At 40.5% G+C, this 15,635-nt stretch overlaps 2 protein-coding genes across 2 annotated transcripts in view; one reads left to right on the top strand and one right to left on the bottom strand.

The window, feature by feature from the left end:
• kdm5a (lysine demethylase 5A) overlaps positions 1-8,090 on the bottom strand; it is a 31,115-nt gene extending 23,025 nt beyond the window's left edge. The window contains exons 1-7 of the mRNA XM_080420821.1: positions 6,588-8,090; positions 5,623-5,700; positions 4,750-4,872; positions 3,564-3,734; positions 1,523-1,723; positions 499-577; positions 247-338 (exon numbers count right to left, since the gene is read on the bottom strand). Of these exons, the coding sequence (XP_080276947.1) occupies positions 247-338; positions 499-577; positions 1,523-1,723; positions 3,564-3,734; positions 4,750-4,872; positions 5,623-5,700; positions 6,588-6,734 (891 nt within the window). The 5' untranslated portion in view covers positions 6,735-8,090. The remainder of the gene's footprint in view (positions 1-246; positions 339-498; positions 578-1,522; positions 1,724-3,563; positions 3,735-4,749; positions 4,873-5,622; positions 5,701-6,587) is intronic.
• Positions 7,441-12,876, top strand: LOC308079613 (uncharacterized protein; the record flags this gene model as incomplete). The annotated part of the gene is made up of 4 exons (XM_080421164.1): positions 7,441-7,460; positions 9,322-9,501; positions 12,198-12,300; positions 12,743-12,876. 4 exons carry the CDS (start codon positions 7,441-7,443, stop codon positions 12,860-12,862), a joined length of 423 nt encoding a protein of 140 aa, XP_080277290.1. The 3' UTR covers positions 12,863-12,876.
• Positions 12,877-15,635: the final 2,759 nt, after the last annotated feature.

The following is a 15,635-nucleotide window of genomic DNA, read 5'->3' as shown; positions in this document are numbered from 1 at the left end:
TAAAGGAAACATTTTTAACTCAAATTCTTTGCTCTTGGGGGGTCCCTGGAACAAGATATTTTGAGATGGGGGTCCGCGGCCAAATACATATAATTTTGGGGGTCCTTGACATGACATTTTTGAATAGCCAAAGTATAAAATAATGGTTATAGGCTATAGCTAAAAATCTAAAATGACACAGATGCGTTTCCGGATTGAATGGGCTAATGCAACATCGATCAAGCCCAAAAAGTTAGTGGCTCTTACAAAGTTGACCTTCAGGGTCTCCTTGCGTGAACGCATTTTGATGGCAAAGGCCTGGGCTTTGAGGTGACGTTGCTTCTTGTGGAATCCATCGTCTAGAAGAGATAAACGTGTGGATGTTAATAGTAGAAAGGCAGACAGTATGTTCTGTATATCTGCATGTACATCATCTGAAAATGTGTCGAAGTTACAAGGTTGCAAGCGGTCAAAACTCTTAATTAAAGCAGAGGTACAACTCGGATACTCTTTTCTTACCGGCCGGTACGATCTCCAAGCCCACAATCTTGGGACTTGCACCAAAGAACTTCAGGCCTTTTGGCTCCTTGTTTTCCCGCTGGAGGAAAAAACAATGACAACAACATAAGATCATCATGACAGTGCTGGGGACTGCCTGCTCCTGCCTGCTAAAATGCCAAATATTAAGAGGTCCCCTGGGGAGCATGGCTGAAGCAACTGGAAATCTAGCACAGACCAGAAGAGAGGGATTATTTGCCTTTTAGCAAAACAAACTGAAATGATACGGGAGTCTAGACCTCTTTTTCCCCCAGTCCCATGCACACATCCACAAGGAAATTAAAAATGAGACCCATTACATTTTTATCCAAGAATGGTAATAAGAAGAAACGGGTAACTATACATTATTACTCTCGTAAAATAGGAGCCTGGCATACTCTTCCATTATTATTTAAAAAAAAGAATTAATAGATGACACTATCTACCGGTATAGTTGACTACTTGCAGTTAAAATGACAGTTACGTAGTGGTTAAAACTGTTATACTGACTGCCGTTATACTTTTCTGTCATTTACTGAAGCACCTCTTGTCCAGAGCCGGGTTATTATTGACAATAGGCCTGTCACAATTATTATTATAATCGTTTCCATGTTGATTTTGTTCATACATTTTTAAATACAAAAAATATATGTATATGTATAAAATTATTGAATATGTCAATCATTTCTTTGTATATTGAAGTTATTTGTCATATCTGCCCCGTGCAATTTTTTATTACAAAGCCTAAAAGGCAAACAGAAATGTGCTTTTTATTTCTATGTTCCAATGTTCAATGCCAAACACACATTTAAATCATTAATCGCAATTATTTGAGTGACAATTAATCATCATCTTTGACAACGAAACCATTGGTAAAACAACAACATTCTATTTTGAGGCTATTCCACTCTGCCTGAATCCCCTGATCCACAAATATCTAAGCATCATACTTATATCCTACCAATTTGTTCCACTTTTCGAAAAAGCTACATTTTGTCTCTCGTACCTCTGACCGAAGGCGACGGGAACGCCTCTCGGGTCGCGGCTGCTGCTCTTTGGCGTGTGGCGGCACGTCACAGAAACCCTCCCTGTCGTTGTCCCTCTCCTTGTCTTCGTCCTCCTCCAGCTCGTCTTCCTCCACCGTGTCCTCCCCTACTCCCTCGTCGGGCTCCTCGTCGTCACACTCGTCGTACAGCCGCTGGATGCCCTGTGTGGGTGGGGGGGGGGGGAATCACGTCATCCGTCTAGGTGTTGGTCCATGGTGGTCCGGCATGAGCCAAATCCACTACCAATGAACCCATTAACACATTCCCTGCCAGAGGTTTTTTTCTTTTTTACTTCCCCCACTGCCAGCATTGTTTGCAATGTTAAAAAAAACATTTTTTAAGTAGTCACAAAATATTTTCCGTGATCACCGTCCTCACGGTGATCCCCTCATTACACACACACACACACACACACACAGGAGTCTCGTAGAATCGTGGAAAAAAATAATCCGATTGCGGTAATCCGTTCCATAATTGCAGCCAGTTGAAAATAGCATGTTTTTCCCAAAATAACATGGTAAAAAAAAAAGTACACAGGAGCCGAGATACAGGATTTTAAAGTAATAAGTTAACCAAGGAGTGAATGGAGCTAGAAATCTTTGGATCGTGATATCTCTGGTTCTGTGTGGATAAATAGAAAAAAAAAAAACAACGGTTATACTCGTTGTTGGCAATAGCGGGTGTATTTTTCAACAACGGTTATACTCGTGTTTGGCAGGTAATGTGTTAAGACCGGGAACGCATCTGTGTCATTTTAGATTTCTTTGGATATTCACAAAAATCGCAGATATACAAGCTCATAGCGCGATGAGCTTGTAGATCAAAATATGCTTAAAGTTAAAACCCTTAAAATGACACTTTTGTTCACCACTTCTTGAACCCCAAGAGGAACCCCAAGAGGAACATTTGCAAAAAATAGCAGATCTACAAGAGCTTGTAGATCTGCTATATTTAGAGATTGGAAAAAAAACGGTATCAAGTACGTTCTTTACAGGTGCGTTTTACCAATTCTAGAGGCTTTAAGTGGAGGACAAAGGACAAATTCACGATGAATTAAAATCTCTGCGATACGATTATTGTGAGCGTTTTTGTATCACTATAAACAATAATACCGATTATCGTCCCACCCCTAGGTTCGATCCCCGGCCGGCTCATACCAAAGACTATAAAAATGGGACCCAATGCTTCCCTGCTTGGCACTCAGCATCAAGGGTGGGTGTGTCCCTGTGACATACTCGCGTCCATGTCCAGGGGGTGTACTGATACATCAAGCTGCATCACACTACAGAAACAGCAGATAGGGTCACATGAATCACATGCCCGCCCCCCCCAACAACCATGTTTGAACAGTGAGCTCATAGCGACAACATCTGGAGTGCTTGTGAGGACATGCAGTCTACGATTTACAATTTGGGCATTTAGAAGACGCTCTTATCCACGGCATCTTACTGTCTATTAAAAGAGCAATAAGACTCGCAGGAAAAAGATCTGTCCTTGGTTATGACTCAGGTGTAAGGTGTGGAGTGAGTGTATCATGTGGCCAACGTGGCAGCTCTGAAGAGGGTGTAAGGCTGTTGGGGTGTAACAGCAGGCAGCGACATCTGCTGATACAAGTCAACAGCATCCTGGTAGCTCCAGGCGGTAGCTCGGCAACGCAGAATAGGAATTAAACAATGCTACCGCGTCCTTACTTGATCCATGTATGAGCGCGGGTACACAACTGTGTATACAATTAACCCATTAAGACCGGGAAAGCATCTGCTATTTTAGATTTTAACCACTTTAACCATTATATTATTATACTTGGGCTATTCAAAAAATTTAGATCTACAAGCTCATAGCGGAGCTTGTAGATCATTTTTAAACTCAAATCTTTGCTTCTGGGCGATTCTACAAATGCCTTCTAAATCCTAACAGTTTTTTTGAGTGAAAATGATATGCATTTGTGCGCGGACTCTCTCCTGCACCCCTTTGCACGTTAATCTGGTCGGCACCACTCACCGTGAGTGTGGCTCCAGACTGGAAGAGCTCGTAGGGGTAGAGGATTCTCTCGTAGTGGGAGCGCAACAGCGATCCGATGCCTTTCCCCGGGGGGAAGCCCATCCTGCTGACCACCTTGGACCACCGCTTCTCCTTACACACCGTCTCAAAGCCACCCTCGGACGACACAATCTGAAAACACAACAATGAATTGTTATACAAATAAAATGTGATTAATGATTTCATTGTGGTTTTGGCACTGAATATTGGAAACGATTCTGCTGATTATGCTAAAAAATTGCAATTATCTAAAAGAATTGCAATCAGGCGATTATGTAATAATGTAATTATTACAATTGTGGCCTAATTAGGGGCATGATAGAAACGACCTAAGTAACACAATAGGAAAGAGTTGAGGTGCATCTATGGATATATGTATAAAATGATGATAACAACCACAAGCAAATAAAAAGGCTGAACCGAACTTCCTTCTTTGAAAGTTATATCAATGTTTGGACAATTCTTGTGAGCAGGCAAATTGTAGGGGTACTTTAAAAAAAAAGTGATTAGTGATAGTTAATGTGATATAATGATGGTATTTGTAGCCTATGGCAACCTGCCTCCTGCTAAAGGAATACTTGTATTCTTGTAAGCACTTGCAATGAATTCTGGATATTGCAGGATTGTCTGGGTATTTCTCAGCCAGTATTGCATGTAATCGAAAAATTTTGACATCAATTGACAGTTACAGGACCATAAATTCATGGTATACTTGACATAACTGATTTTCAAAGTATACTGTGGTCTGCTTTTCAAAGATAGAGTCCAAGGCGATGCACGCACGTCGCACATCCAAAAAACAACTTCAACAGGTGCTGGACAAAAATACATACATTGAAAAGAATGTCCACACCCTGCAATGCAGCTCTCAGGGAATAACTTTAATGAGGACAGACAGGGACAACGTTTCAACCCAACATGGGGACCTATAATTTTGTAGAATATTATGTTTTATAACATTTTATTTATAATAATTATTTATAATGTTATAAAACACACTGAGTTGCGATGGGTGAGTGTCATCAGCCCATGATTAGTCTCCAATCATATCCAGTACTTTGTTATCAGAAACTGACTAAACAGCCACACATTTCAGAGTGGAGCATTCCATTAACAAAAAAAGATATTGATCAGGGTTCAATCCTACCTTGCTGAGGCGGTACAGGTCAAGGATTTTCTTCTCGACATGGGGAAAGCGGATCTTGGAGCCCTGCAGCTCCCAGAACTTGGCGATCTGATCTAGGAAGTTGAGCTTGACCCGTGTGAGCGCCTGTAGACACAAAGGAAGAAGGGATAAGAGAGAATTAAAGCCCATGACACACTGCAAAGCATCAGACGCGCGTGTTATCAAAAACACACATTGTTCACAATGGCTGCAGCCACACTGGAGGCTTCAATTGGACGTGCAAAACCTGTTGACAAGTCTCTCAGGTTGGTTCTATTTTGGAGCATCAGTGTGTGGCACAAATCATCCAAAATGAGTTGGAGCAACGCAGAAAGGTAACCTTTTTATTTCAAACTTCGTCAGTGACATTTCAGTTAGTCACACTTTCAGTGTGTCACGGCCTTGGTATATCCCTTAAAAAAAAGATGTATTTTGGCCTGGGCCGCTGCGTGGCGGTCCAGGCACCCTAGGCTGCAATGCCAGGCTGACAGCATGTCGCGGGTTCAACTCCCGATCCCGACGACCTTGGCTGCGTGTCACCCCCCATCTCTCTGCCCATTTCCTTTCAGTCTACTGTCCTATCATTAAAGGCATAAAGCCTAAAAAAATATATTTAAAAAATATATGTATTTTGAGTGGCTGCACCACACTGACAAGACAATACCCCTGTGATCATGTGGAAACGCCATCACTCCAATTTTGGTGCATGTTTGTAATTTGTAGAGGCCTCAATACCCAAACAATGTCACAAAACATGGCCCTAATAATTGTAGCTGACATTTGAGATAGTCCAGGTGTACACCAAACATAACAATATGAATATAGGATTCATTCTCCAAGGCTTGTTCAACTCACCTCAAGTTCATTGAGTCGTTGGACTCTGGGGGTGAAGTGGAAGTTGCGTACATCACAGGCAAACGGGGGCTGCCAGTCCTAATAGAGAGAAAAGTCATATTATAAGCCTTTACACACAATCAAATCACTACATCACCACATTAACTTTTACCTAGAGAAAGGACCACAATGGAAATAGGCACTCTGGTTTTACCGTTTTCACAAATAGTACAAAGATGTCTTCTGTTGAAGCAGTGCATATGTTATTCTTATGTCTTTTTCCCATATTAAATATAACATTCAGTCAAAAGGTATGTTATTCACCAGTTCTCATATTGGGAAAGGAGCTTTAACAGAGCTGAATTGGTGACAGGAAACTAATATTCATTATATAAAGCAATCAATCACTGCATTTGCATTTGTTTAGAAAGGTTGTTTATTTACTGTCATCACATTTCCTTACATTTGTGATAGGCTAAAGGGCAAACCAAGCACACATATCTCTTTCAGAGCACAACTGTGGTCAGGACTCATATTTTGCCTGGTGATATATAATGCATAATAACGTAACTTAGAGGGCTCATAAACATTACATGATTAAGCAGCAAAAGCAATTCTTACGTTCTACGCCATTTATTTATTGCATTTCTCACAAAACAAGAGCCATATGCTATCAATCAGACTGGGCCTTCATCTAATTGGCTTGAAGGACTACAGGTAAACAAAATAAATAACTCAATTTAGAATTCAAACAGCCAGATCTGATTACTTTTCATCATGTTATAAATGAAGAGCGATCAAGAACAGTGATGAATGTAAAGCCTCACTTGACCTCTATTAGTGCAATGGCCAATAACGTTGCTAACGCAAAATGCACACAGGCCCAAAATACCATGCAGTACAACACAAAACCAAAAAGATGAGAATAATCATATGGGGTTCATTAATAATCAGCGGATGTTTACTAATAATCACTCCAAGTTTACCTCTGGGGGTCGGATCTTGCAGATGCCCGTCTTCTCTGCAATGGGTCGGATCTTGTTGATAAATCCAAGCGGGTCCGAGAAATCTTCCCAACTGGGCTCAAAAACGGGACATTCTGGAGGGGGGACGAATTCTGCAAATCCAGACATGATGTGGATGGATGTGCACCCCACGCCACTTCTTCCCTCTTTGCAATGATTATTATTTTATAATGTCATAAAACGCACAGAGTTGCGATGGGTTCAGTGTCATCAGTCCATTATTTTAGTCTCCAAGAACTGCAGATTTTCCAGATTTTTCTGAGAACTTCCTCAGACTGATGATGCTGATGCATTGTTCTTCCATTTTAAAATAGCCATGTCTTGGTATGTGCCCAAAAAGAAAAACACATATATATATATATGTGTGTGGACGGTAATTAAACGAACAGATGTCACAAATATCGTTTTTAAATCATGTCCACAGCATAATGTTTATATGTCCGTCACCCGGAAGCCTTGCTGGGCCTCGCCGGGGAGAGTTGATCCACCACTCCCCTGTTGAATGACACAGGGCCTGCCCTGAACCCCATCATCACCACCATCACACACCCCCGATCCTTCATCTCAACTCTCATAAATACACTTAGATCCACCGTCTAATTGGTAAAATATACACACACACACACACTTATTCAGTTCAGGTCTGACCCGCAGCAACAACAACAACAAACACCTCTGGTTAATATCATCTATCTATCTGCGACACCGCGTCACGCCAGCAAACCCACTGCATCGTCCTGGTTGATTTCTACTAATAATCCACTGATAGATGTTACAATAAATAGATGAGATCTTTCAGTGTTGTGTCTGGTCAATGAAGAAGAAGATCCTCCAGTGAGAAGACATTAGTCTGGTGGTGTGATGATGATACTGGTTGTACTGGGAGACGAACTACTCGTACAAACAAGCACAAATGTACTTTTTTATTTTATTTTATAGATGAGTGGTGTGTTCATTCACTCATTCATTTCATTGATTGATGCTAAACGTCCACATGCTAACACCGTTAGCATCCCGTCTTGGTCACTCCACTTCCCCGGGGGTCGTTGCGCACCACCTCCCCAAGCCGCCCGTGTCGAACGTTACAATCCCGTGTTGGATGGTTGGTGTTGGGTCCAGAGACTAAACGATAACAAAACACTAATAATAAACGCCTCTCACTGACGGTTAAAGAAGGCCTCCGTTTTCAAGCGTTTTACACAGGCTAACAGTACAAAGTGACTAGCATGCTAACGCTAGCTCTGTTAGCTTCCCCTGGAGGGGGGTTGGTTAGGTTGGTTTTTTTTTTTTAATAATCCCAAGAGGTTGATGAAGGTCTTCTTGCAGAAGTAAGGACGGTGGTTGTTTGTTTGTCGCTGCTTCTTATACTATTCCAGCGTGTTGTGTTCGTTTTTAATCATAAAGTTACAGTTAGCATGTTGCTAGCGTTGCAACAGACTACAACAACCGCACTACCGCCGCTCAATAACAATGTGTCCCTCCGCCGCCACTTCCGTCTCTCCGAGCGAGAGACTAGAGCCCGAGCCCCGCCCCCTAATCTGAAACATCCGCATTGATTTACACTGTGCTGTAAAATAGGGGTCTTCGACGTTTTTCAGGCCAAGGATCCCTAGCCGAGAGAGAGATGAAGAGCAGGGACAAGGTAAAATTGTGTTTCAGATTATTAAAACTTCTTCTTTTTTTTACTTGGTCTGCTCTTTTTTCCTTCTACACCTATACCATGTAAAAAAAAATAGCAGATCTACAAGCTCACAAGGCCTCGCAGCGCCAGGCGCTGTGAGCTTGTAGATCTGCTATTTTTGGCTAAAGTTCTCCTCAGAAAAGGGATGCTAGGGTTCAAGTGGTTAATGTGGAGAAACTGTATCACACTGTAGTAACTCTGAGGACCCTCTAGGGGTCCCGGTTGAAGACCCCTGCTGTAAAATATATTTAAAAGGATCCCTGGCAAATATGCCTGGCTTAATACATTATAATTGCCCTCTATAACTCAAATTAAAGTTAAAGTCAAAACAACTTAAATATTTGTATTTATTTTGTAAATAGTCTATCTTTCTTTCATTATTTAAAATAGGGACAAAACAAGGCTCCAGACATCCCAAAATAAACTGGTCAGAGTACTGCTTGGCCTCACACTACAACTCATCAAACCCCTGCTCACTTTGCTAGGATGGGATGGGATGGCTCAGGGTAGAGGACAGAGTAGGCCTACAGCAACTTGCAATATCTAAATGGCCATCAAGAACTTCTATTTGTACCAATAGCTTGTTGCTTGACATTCCACACAGAAACCTTATTTTCAATCACGTTTAACTGTATTTAGCCTTGTATGTATTAACCACTTAAACCCTATATATCTTGTTGATCAGGGTCCCACAGGGGCCTGTATTTCAGCCCCCTCCTTTTTTCCCTCTCGACCAAATCTCTTCGCCAAAATAGCAGATCTAAAAGCTGGAAATGCATCGCGTTGGGGGATTGTAGATCAGCCATTTCTGCCATGTTCACCAATGATAATGCCAAGAATATACTGACGGTAGGGTGGTAACTGAATGTATACCCGTTTCTGCAGGCAAAAGCACTGTATTCATACTTAAATTAGTCTCCCCCTACTGAAACGGTAAGATGGTGTGTTTTTGCGTGTCTCATCCCTTCTTTCTACACTACCTCCACAGGCCACCATCTTGACTCTCTAACACAGGAGTGGGCCAGACTGCAGCACCTGCTGGCTAATCAGAAGTACACTCCGGCTGACATCGAGAGGCTCAACAGGGAAAAGATGGAGCTCCAGCAGAAAATCTCCATTCTCAGCAAGGCCCAAGAGGAGGCAGAGCAACACGCATGGCACGAAGAGATGGGTCTGGCCAAGATCAAGGAAAGGGTGCGTATACACATTTAACAAACAAAACTCAAGGGCGTTACTGTGTAAGCTGTAGCATGGGTTCAATTTCCATTTGTAACCATGTGGTTTGGATGTATGGCACAGCATTCACTATCATGATGCACCTTTCTCCAGACAATAATGTTAATGGTATTGTTGAACAATGACAATGACTTCCCCATCACAGGTTGAATGGAAAGTGGCAGAGTACCATAAGGTGGCCCGTAAGATAAAGTTGATCCCAGCATCAGCAGAGAATGCCTGTGGACATGATTTCGACATACAGACCACATCCATGTATCAACCTGGTGCTATGTTCCAGTATAAAGCACAGATACAGGTATCTTATGGCTATGAAGCCTTGTACTTGATTTGACTGTAACGCATATAGGTCAGTGGACTGGGCAGACCGTATCTTGTCCCTGAGCTACAGTATATTAACTCATTGCAGGTTTGTCTAATACCATTTTACTGTGTTTGAGTTATCATAGATGCCTGATAGACCTGTAGTTGTATTGGCAAGGGAAGCTCCAGATGATGGGACTGATTAATGGCAGCTGATTATGGCTTATTGTAAAATGTTTAGATGTATTGGTGCCATACATACTGGTGTATCTACATGTTTAGATGTATTGGTGTCATACATACTGGTGTATGTACATGTTTAGATGTATTGGTGCCATACATACTGGTGTATCTACATGTTTAGATGTATTGGTGTCATACATACTGGTGTATCTACATGTTTAGATGTATTGGTGTCATACATACTGGTGTATGCTACATGTTTATCGAGAAAAGTGTCTTTTAATTATTCGGAAAGAGTCAGAATTTTGCGTATATTCACATATTCGCCGGTGTGTAACCGCCTTAAGCCCCGTTTTATACTTAGTCATACGATGGTGTTGCAAAAATGCAGCAGAAATGGCTGATCTACAAGAACACCTTTAGCTATTTGTAACGTTTTTTTTTTTTTTTAGTCTGTTGGGTTAAATCCAAACCTGTTAAGTTTAAATCTGGTTGTTACATACAGTACCAGGCAATCATGTTAAATGTGTTTGTCTCAGATGAAAGGCCAAAATCCTGCACAAGATGAAGGAGTTGAAGGTGCTGAGAGAAAAAAAGTGGATCTACAATTGGAACATGACATGCAGCTAAAGTGTGCATGTTGTGACGGCCCGAAATTATCTCCGAGCTGTCCCAATCTTTTAAATGCTCCGGTAATTGCGCCTGGTGTGCGGGGACCTGTGGGAATGAGGAAGTCAAACCCTCCGTATCCACTGTTTGTGCCGAGTGAGCGTGCGTTTCATGTCCGAAAAGTGTGATCGCAGTGTGACTGCCACGCATTGACCCGTACCAGATCACCTCCGCTGCTGTTTATGTACATTTGAGCTAATTTAGGCAACACTTATTTATTTAGATTTGTTTTGTCGTTTTGGGGACCTAAAAAGCTGCTGCTCTACTGTGACATGGATTGACATTAACATTGTCATGCAGGTTGACATCTGAGTTGTCATCTGAATATTTGCGTTTTGTGATCAGTTGGTTGTCAGTTAGTATGCACTTTGATAGTCAAAGTGTTTTGTGTGTTCTCAAAAATATATATATATATATATATATATCATGGTTTTTTTGCTTTATTGTCGTAAGTACTTTGTGTGGTTTCATGGGTGGTTAAAACCCCAGATGAGGAAGAGCTCATTATATAAAATACAAAAAAAGGAGAAATTGTTTCTCTGGTAGACGGTCTACGCACCCTTAATACAAATCAATTCAATGGAAACCGGAAACCGTTACAATGTATAGAGCAGCCTCTGAATTATCTTTCCTGAAATAAAAATCTCAAGCCATTCTTTTTTTTTGTCACCAAATAAATACATTGAGCTTTACACTCTAGAACAGAGATTACACTCTACCAACGGAGTACATCCTTAAAGGAGTATTTCACCAAAAAATTACTATTTCGTTGACTTTCATTGTTTACTCACCCCGTGGTGTCTAGAAGACAAGGAGGTTTTTCGTTTGTGTAACATTCCTACGGTGAATGAAGAATCCAAAAACGAAAAGGTTATTTTTGCTTTATTTAGATGGTGTGAAAAGACATGAAATGGAACACAGATCTTCAGTCAGAATCATCTGATTTATCATGTGGTGACCTCTAGATCCTGGTCTAGTATAAGTTGGACCCGTTTTCTGTCCAAGTAGCTCCTCTGAGGATGACATTGGTTCTCAATTAATTTTGACATTAGATTTAAATTCTTTTGCTTCAACATCTGGATGAAAATTGATGATTTGGGTCACACTGTGATTTAATATCAACCTTCAATGTGTTGTGTGTAGGAGATAGTACTTGAGGAGCAGAAATTGACAGCAGAGAAAGAGTCTGTTGAAAACCACCAAAAACTCCTCGAGAACAAGTTTCATAATGGCCGTGATGACGCTGTCCAGAAACTGAAACTTGCCAATCTACAATCTCTTGTAGATCATTTTTTTAAACGTCCCCAGAATTTGTGGTGTAGGTGAAGAGATGATCATTATAGTGGAGGGGAGGAGATGTTTATAATTGCAGTATATTATATTTCAAAGGCACACTTGAGGATGCACAGTTGTGCATAATAATCACTCACCCAATTGTCTGTCTGAAATGGAGTTGGGTGTGTTTAGAATAAAGACATGTGTTCCTATCTGTACCCTAGGCATCACCTGGTGCTGCTTGAGACCAATGAGGAGAGACGAACAGTGTCTAACAACCTGGCCACCATCTTCACCCATGCTTTCGACCCCTTGGCCGCGTTGGAGGTACAAAATGTGAACTATAGCCAACTTAATGACTTGAAACTCATCTGAACCTTTAGACTAGATGGCATACAGTAGATCTGTTGAATCTATCTAAACCAGTAGATCTGTTCACACAGAGACTGTGGCCGTTTTTTCAGTATATAAAACCACCCTTGCTTTTCCATTCCTAGACTTGCAACTTAGACACAAAATATTATTTAACATCTACCTTTACCACTTAAGCCTTATTTTATACTTTGTCATACAACCTGTCATGCGAGAACAGTCAATCTTTAGATCGGCTATATTCTCTATTTTTGAAAAGAGTTTGGCGTGCCCAAAATGGGCATTATCAAATGGTTTGCGTGTAGAAAATTGAATTTGGCCACTGCAAAATAAGGTGAGCATTTAAACAGGGTGTATAACTGCAAACTCTTGTACCCCCACCCCTTCCAATCAACAGAAATCCATGGACCAAAAGAAAAGACTTCGAGATGTCATGTCGATGAAAGAGAACCGCGAAATGTTCCAGCAGATCAAGGACATGGTTGACTCCTTCAATGAAAAAGCTAACTCAATCTAGTTGGCACTCCATAGCACAGGAGTTTCTTTTAGTACCTGGTGTCAGGTAGGGCACCTACTGGTTTACGTGGTACTGCCTGAACCTCCATAAGTGAAATTTATCCCCTGGAATGTTGTCTTGGATGGGTAGATGTTCTGTCTCCCACACTGTGGGGTTCATATCCCAGGACAGGAAATTTATGGATTGTAGCTTTAATTTCAACAGCTGATTTACTTGTACCTCTAGTTGTTGTTGTTGTATTCTTCTGTTTTGTATTGTTGTATTCTTCTGTTTTGTATTTTTGTCTTAAACTATGTTCAAAATAAAATTTATTAATTCATAGTAAGTTCAGAATACTAGAGTTCTTTTGAACAGGTTGTCCTTTGCTCAATCCAACATTTGTTGTAGTTGAAGAGTTCCACCCAGAGTAACTTTTTGTAATATAGCCTAATGTGCAATGCTATCCATTTTGGACATGTGGGCTACTGTAGAAGCAGTGGTGTGTTCTCGTTGTTTTCGGAGGGTATACGATGCGCGTGGTCGTGGGTATACGCTCTCGCGTTTTCAATGGATGAAATGGTTATTAATAGACTGTATACGCTTTTCCCCAAAAAAATCTGGACTGTATACGGCGTATAACGGTAGAACACACCACTGTGTAGAAGTGTCCCACGGTCTACTTACTCATAAGGTTTGTGTTCAAAAGGCAGTTTCTATTATTGATTGTTTCCCTCTGGAGTGTTATGCTAATTGCATTCAATTTTAAACACCTCATGTTATATATATTTTTTTACATATCCCTCTTATTCTGGTTGAATGCATGAGTGGCCTGGGAGTCAGGGCATTGGTTCTCTTTTGATACATCTTCTTATCTGGTAATGTTTAACAAGAAAATAGTCAAGGAAAGTGCAGGAATGACAGCAGATGAGTCTAAAGATCAAAATTAATATTAGTGAGTTATTCAAATGGAAGTCTTTTTCAGGCCAATGATGATATAGAGCTAACATATTCAATCATCTACACATTATTAATCCTTCAATGGAATATAACAGAACACCTGACAATCAATTGTTGTATCAGCTGTGTATATAGTCAAAGCATGGGATTTGTGTGAAATAATGCACACTTGTGACATCTTGTGGTTGAGAGTTGCAGGGTGATTTTAAAGCCTTTTACAGTTCTTGGCAGTAATGCTGCGTCATCCTTCCTTGACATGAAAAAGTTTGAGAAGCAGCATCTCAGCAGCTGGCTCTGGGCAGGCGCGTTCATTCATGTTTGCCCTTGCCCTTCAATCTAGGCTGTGTAGTTAAACAAAGGGTAAAGTTCAGCAATGATAATGATGTACCATGAATGTTCAAATCATGTACACTTTACATTATTTTCTAAAAATGTCAAAGAATACATTCTTTTTAAACATTTTTAACATTGAGGTCCCCATCCAAATTGTTTTCCCTTTTTGTTTACAGTGTGGTTCTCAAAGTGGGGTCCGGGGACCCCCAGGGATCTTTGGTGTGGTTCCAGGGTCCCCAGCAAAATGTGTTAATAAAGCATACTTCAGCTATTAAAAATTGCATATCTACAAGCTTGCATTATGAGCTTGCAATTTTTGACCAATTTTGGAAAATCTTGGGGGGAAAAGTGCACATTTTTGGAATAATTTAGAACGTTTTTTAAATCTTCTCTTCTGCAGGTGGTCCCTGGCACAAAATGTATTCAGATTCAAAATGTAGTCTGTGGCCAAATAGCCTACATATTCATTTGGGGGTCCTTCCTTGACATGAAAAGGTTTGATAAGCAGCATCTCAATAAGCAGCAGGCACACAGTAGTGTAAAAAGTACTCAAATGTTGTATTTAAGTAAAAGTATCAATACCACAATGCAGAAATACTGTTACAAGTAAAAGTCCAGTATTCAAAATGTACTTGAGTAAAAGTACAAAAGTATTGGCATCAAAATATAGGCCTACTTAAAATACCGAAAGTAATTAAGCAAATAAAATGTTTGAAAATAGCAAGATCTACAAGCTCACAATGCCTGGTGATATATAAAATAGGACTGGGAAGTGGTTAATGGATGTTTTATAATATAATAATTTATGTCTGCAAAGTATCAAGTAGGCCTAAAGTTTTCAAATAATTGTAGTGTAAAAAGTAATGTAGTGGAGTAGAAAAGTAGTGGAAATTGAAAATACTCCAGTAATGACTCCTCAAATGTGTACTATTGTAATGTACTTGAGTAAATGTACTTAGTTACTTTACACCACTGCAGCTGAGCCACGTTCATACTATCGCAGCACTTCAATCTAGGCGGTGCATTTGAACACCTCAACCGGTTTCACGTGACTAAACCACGTTAAAAGAAATGGACCGGTAAGTAAAGAGTCAATAGCCATTGACAAATGAAATGTTATACGCCGCTGTTATAGAATTTAAACTAGCTCTAATTAACCGTTGTGTCCATATATATCTATGGTTGTGTTAGCCATGATGATAATACTAACTGCGTCATGCGTCGGCCTCCTCATTGCGCCGGCTTGAAATGCTAAAATTAAGCTAACATTAGCTATTTTACTGCGTATTGGCATGACATTGCAGTCTTACTTCCTTCATAAATTGTTGTTTATACCATACTAATTAAGGTTGTTTTATAACAGTCGGGGTGCTGCTTAAGGCTCTGTCTATACACAGCAGCCATATTGGAAATAAATCGGGCCTCTTCCTTACTTCCTTCACAGGTGTCAATGATTCTAATGGAGGCTAGTCTGTTCCATTGTGGTCAAACAGAGTCGGGGTGC

The sequence above is a fragment of the Gymnoscopelus braueri genome (genome assembly GCF_963280865.1).
Source record: "Gymnoscopelus braueri genome assembly, chromosome: 23".
Taxonomy (NCBI): Eukaryota; Metazoa; Chordata; class Actinopteri; order Myctophiformes; family Myctophidae; genus Gymnoscopelus; species Gymnoscopelus braueri.
The sequence above is the reverse complement of the archived record's forward strand: the minus strand, read 5'-3'. Positions and strand labels throughout refer to the sequence as shown.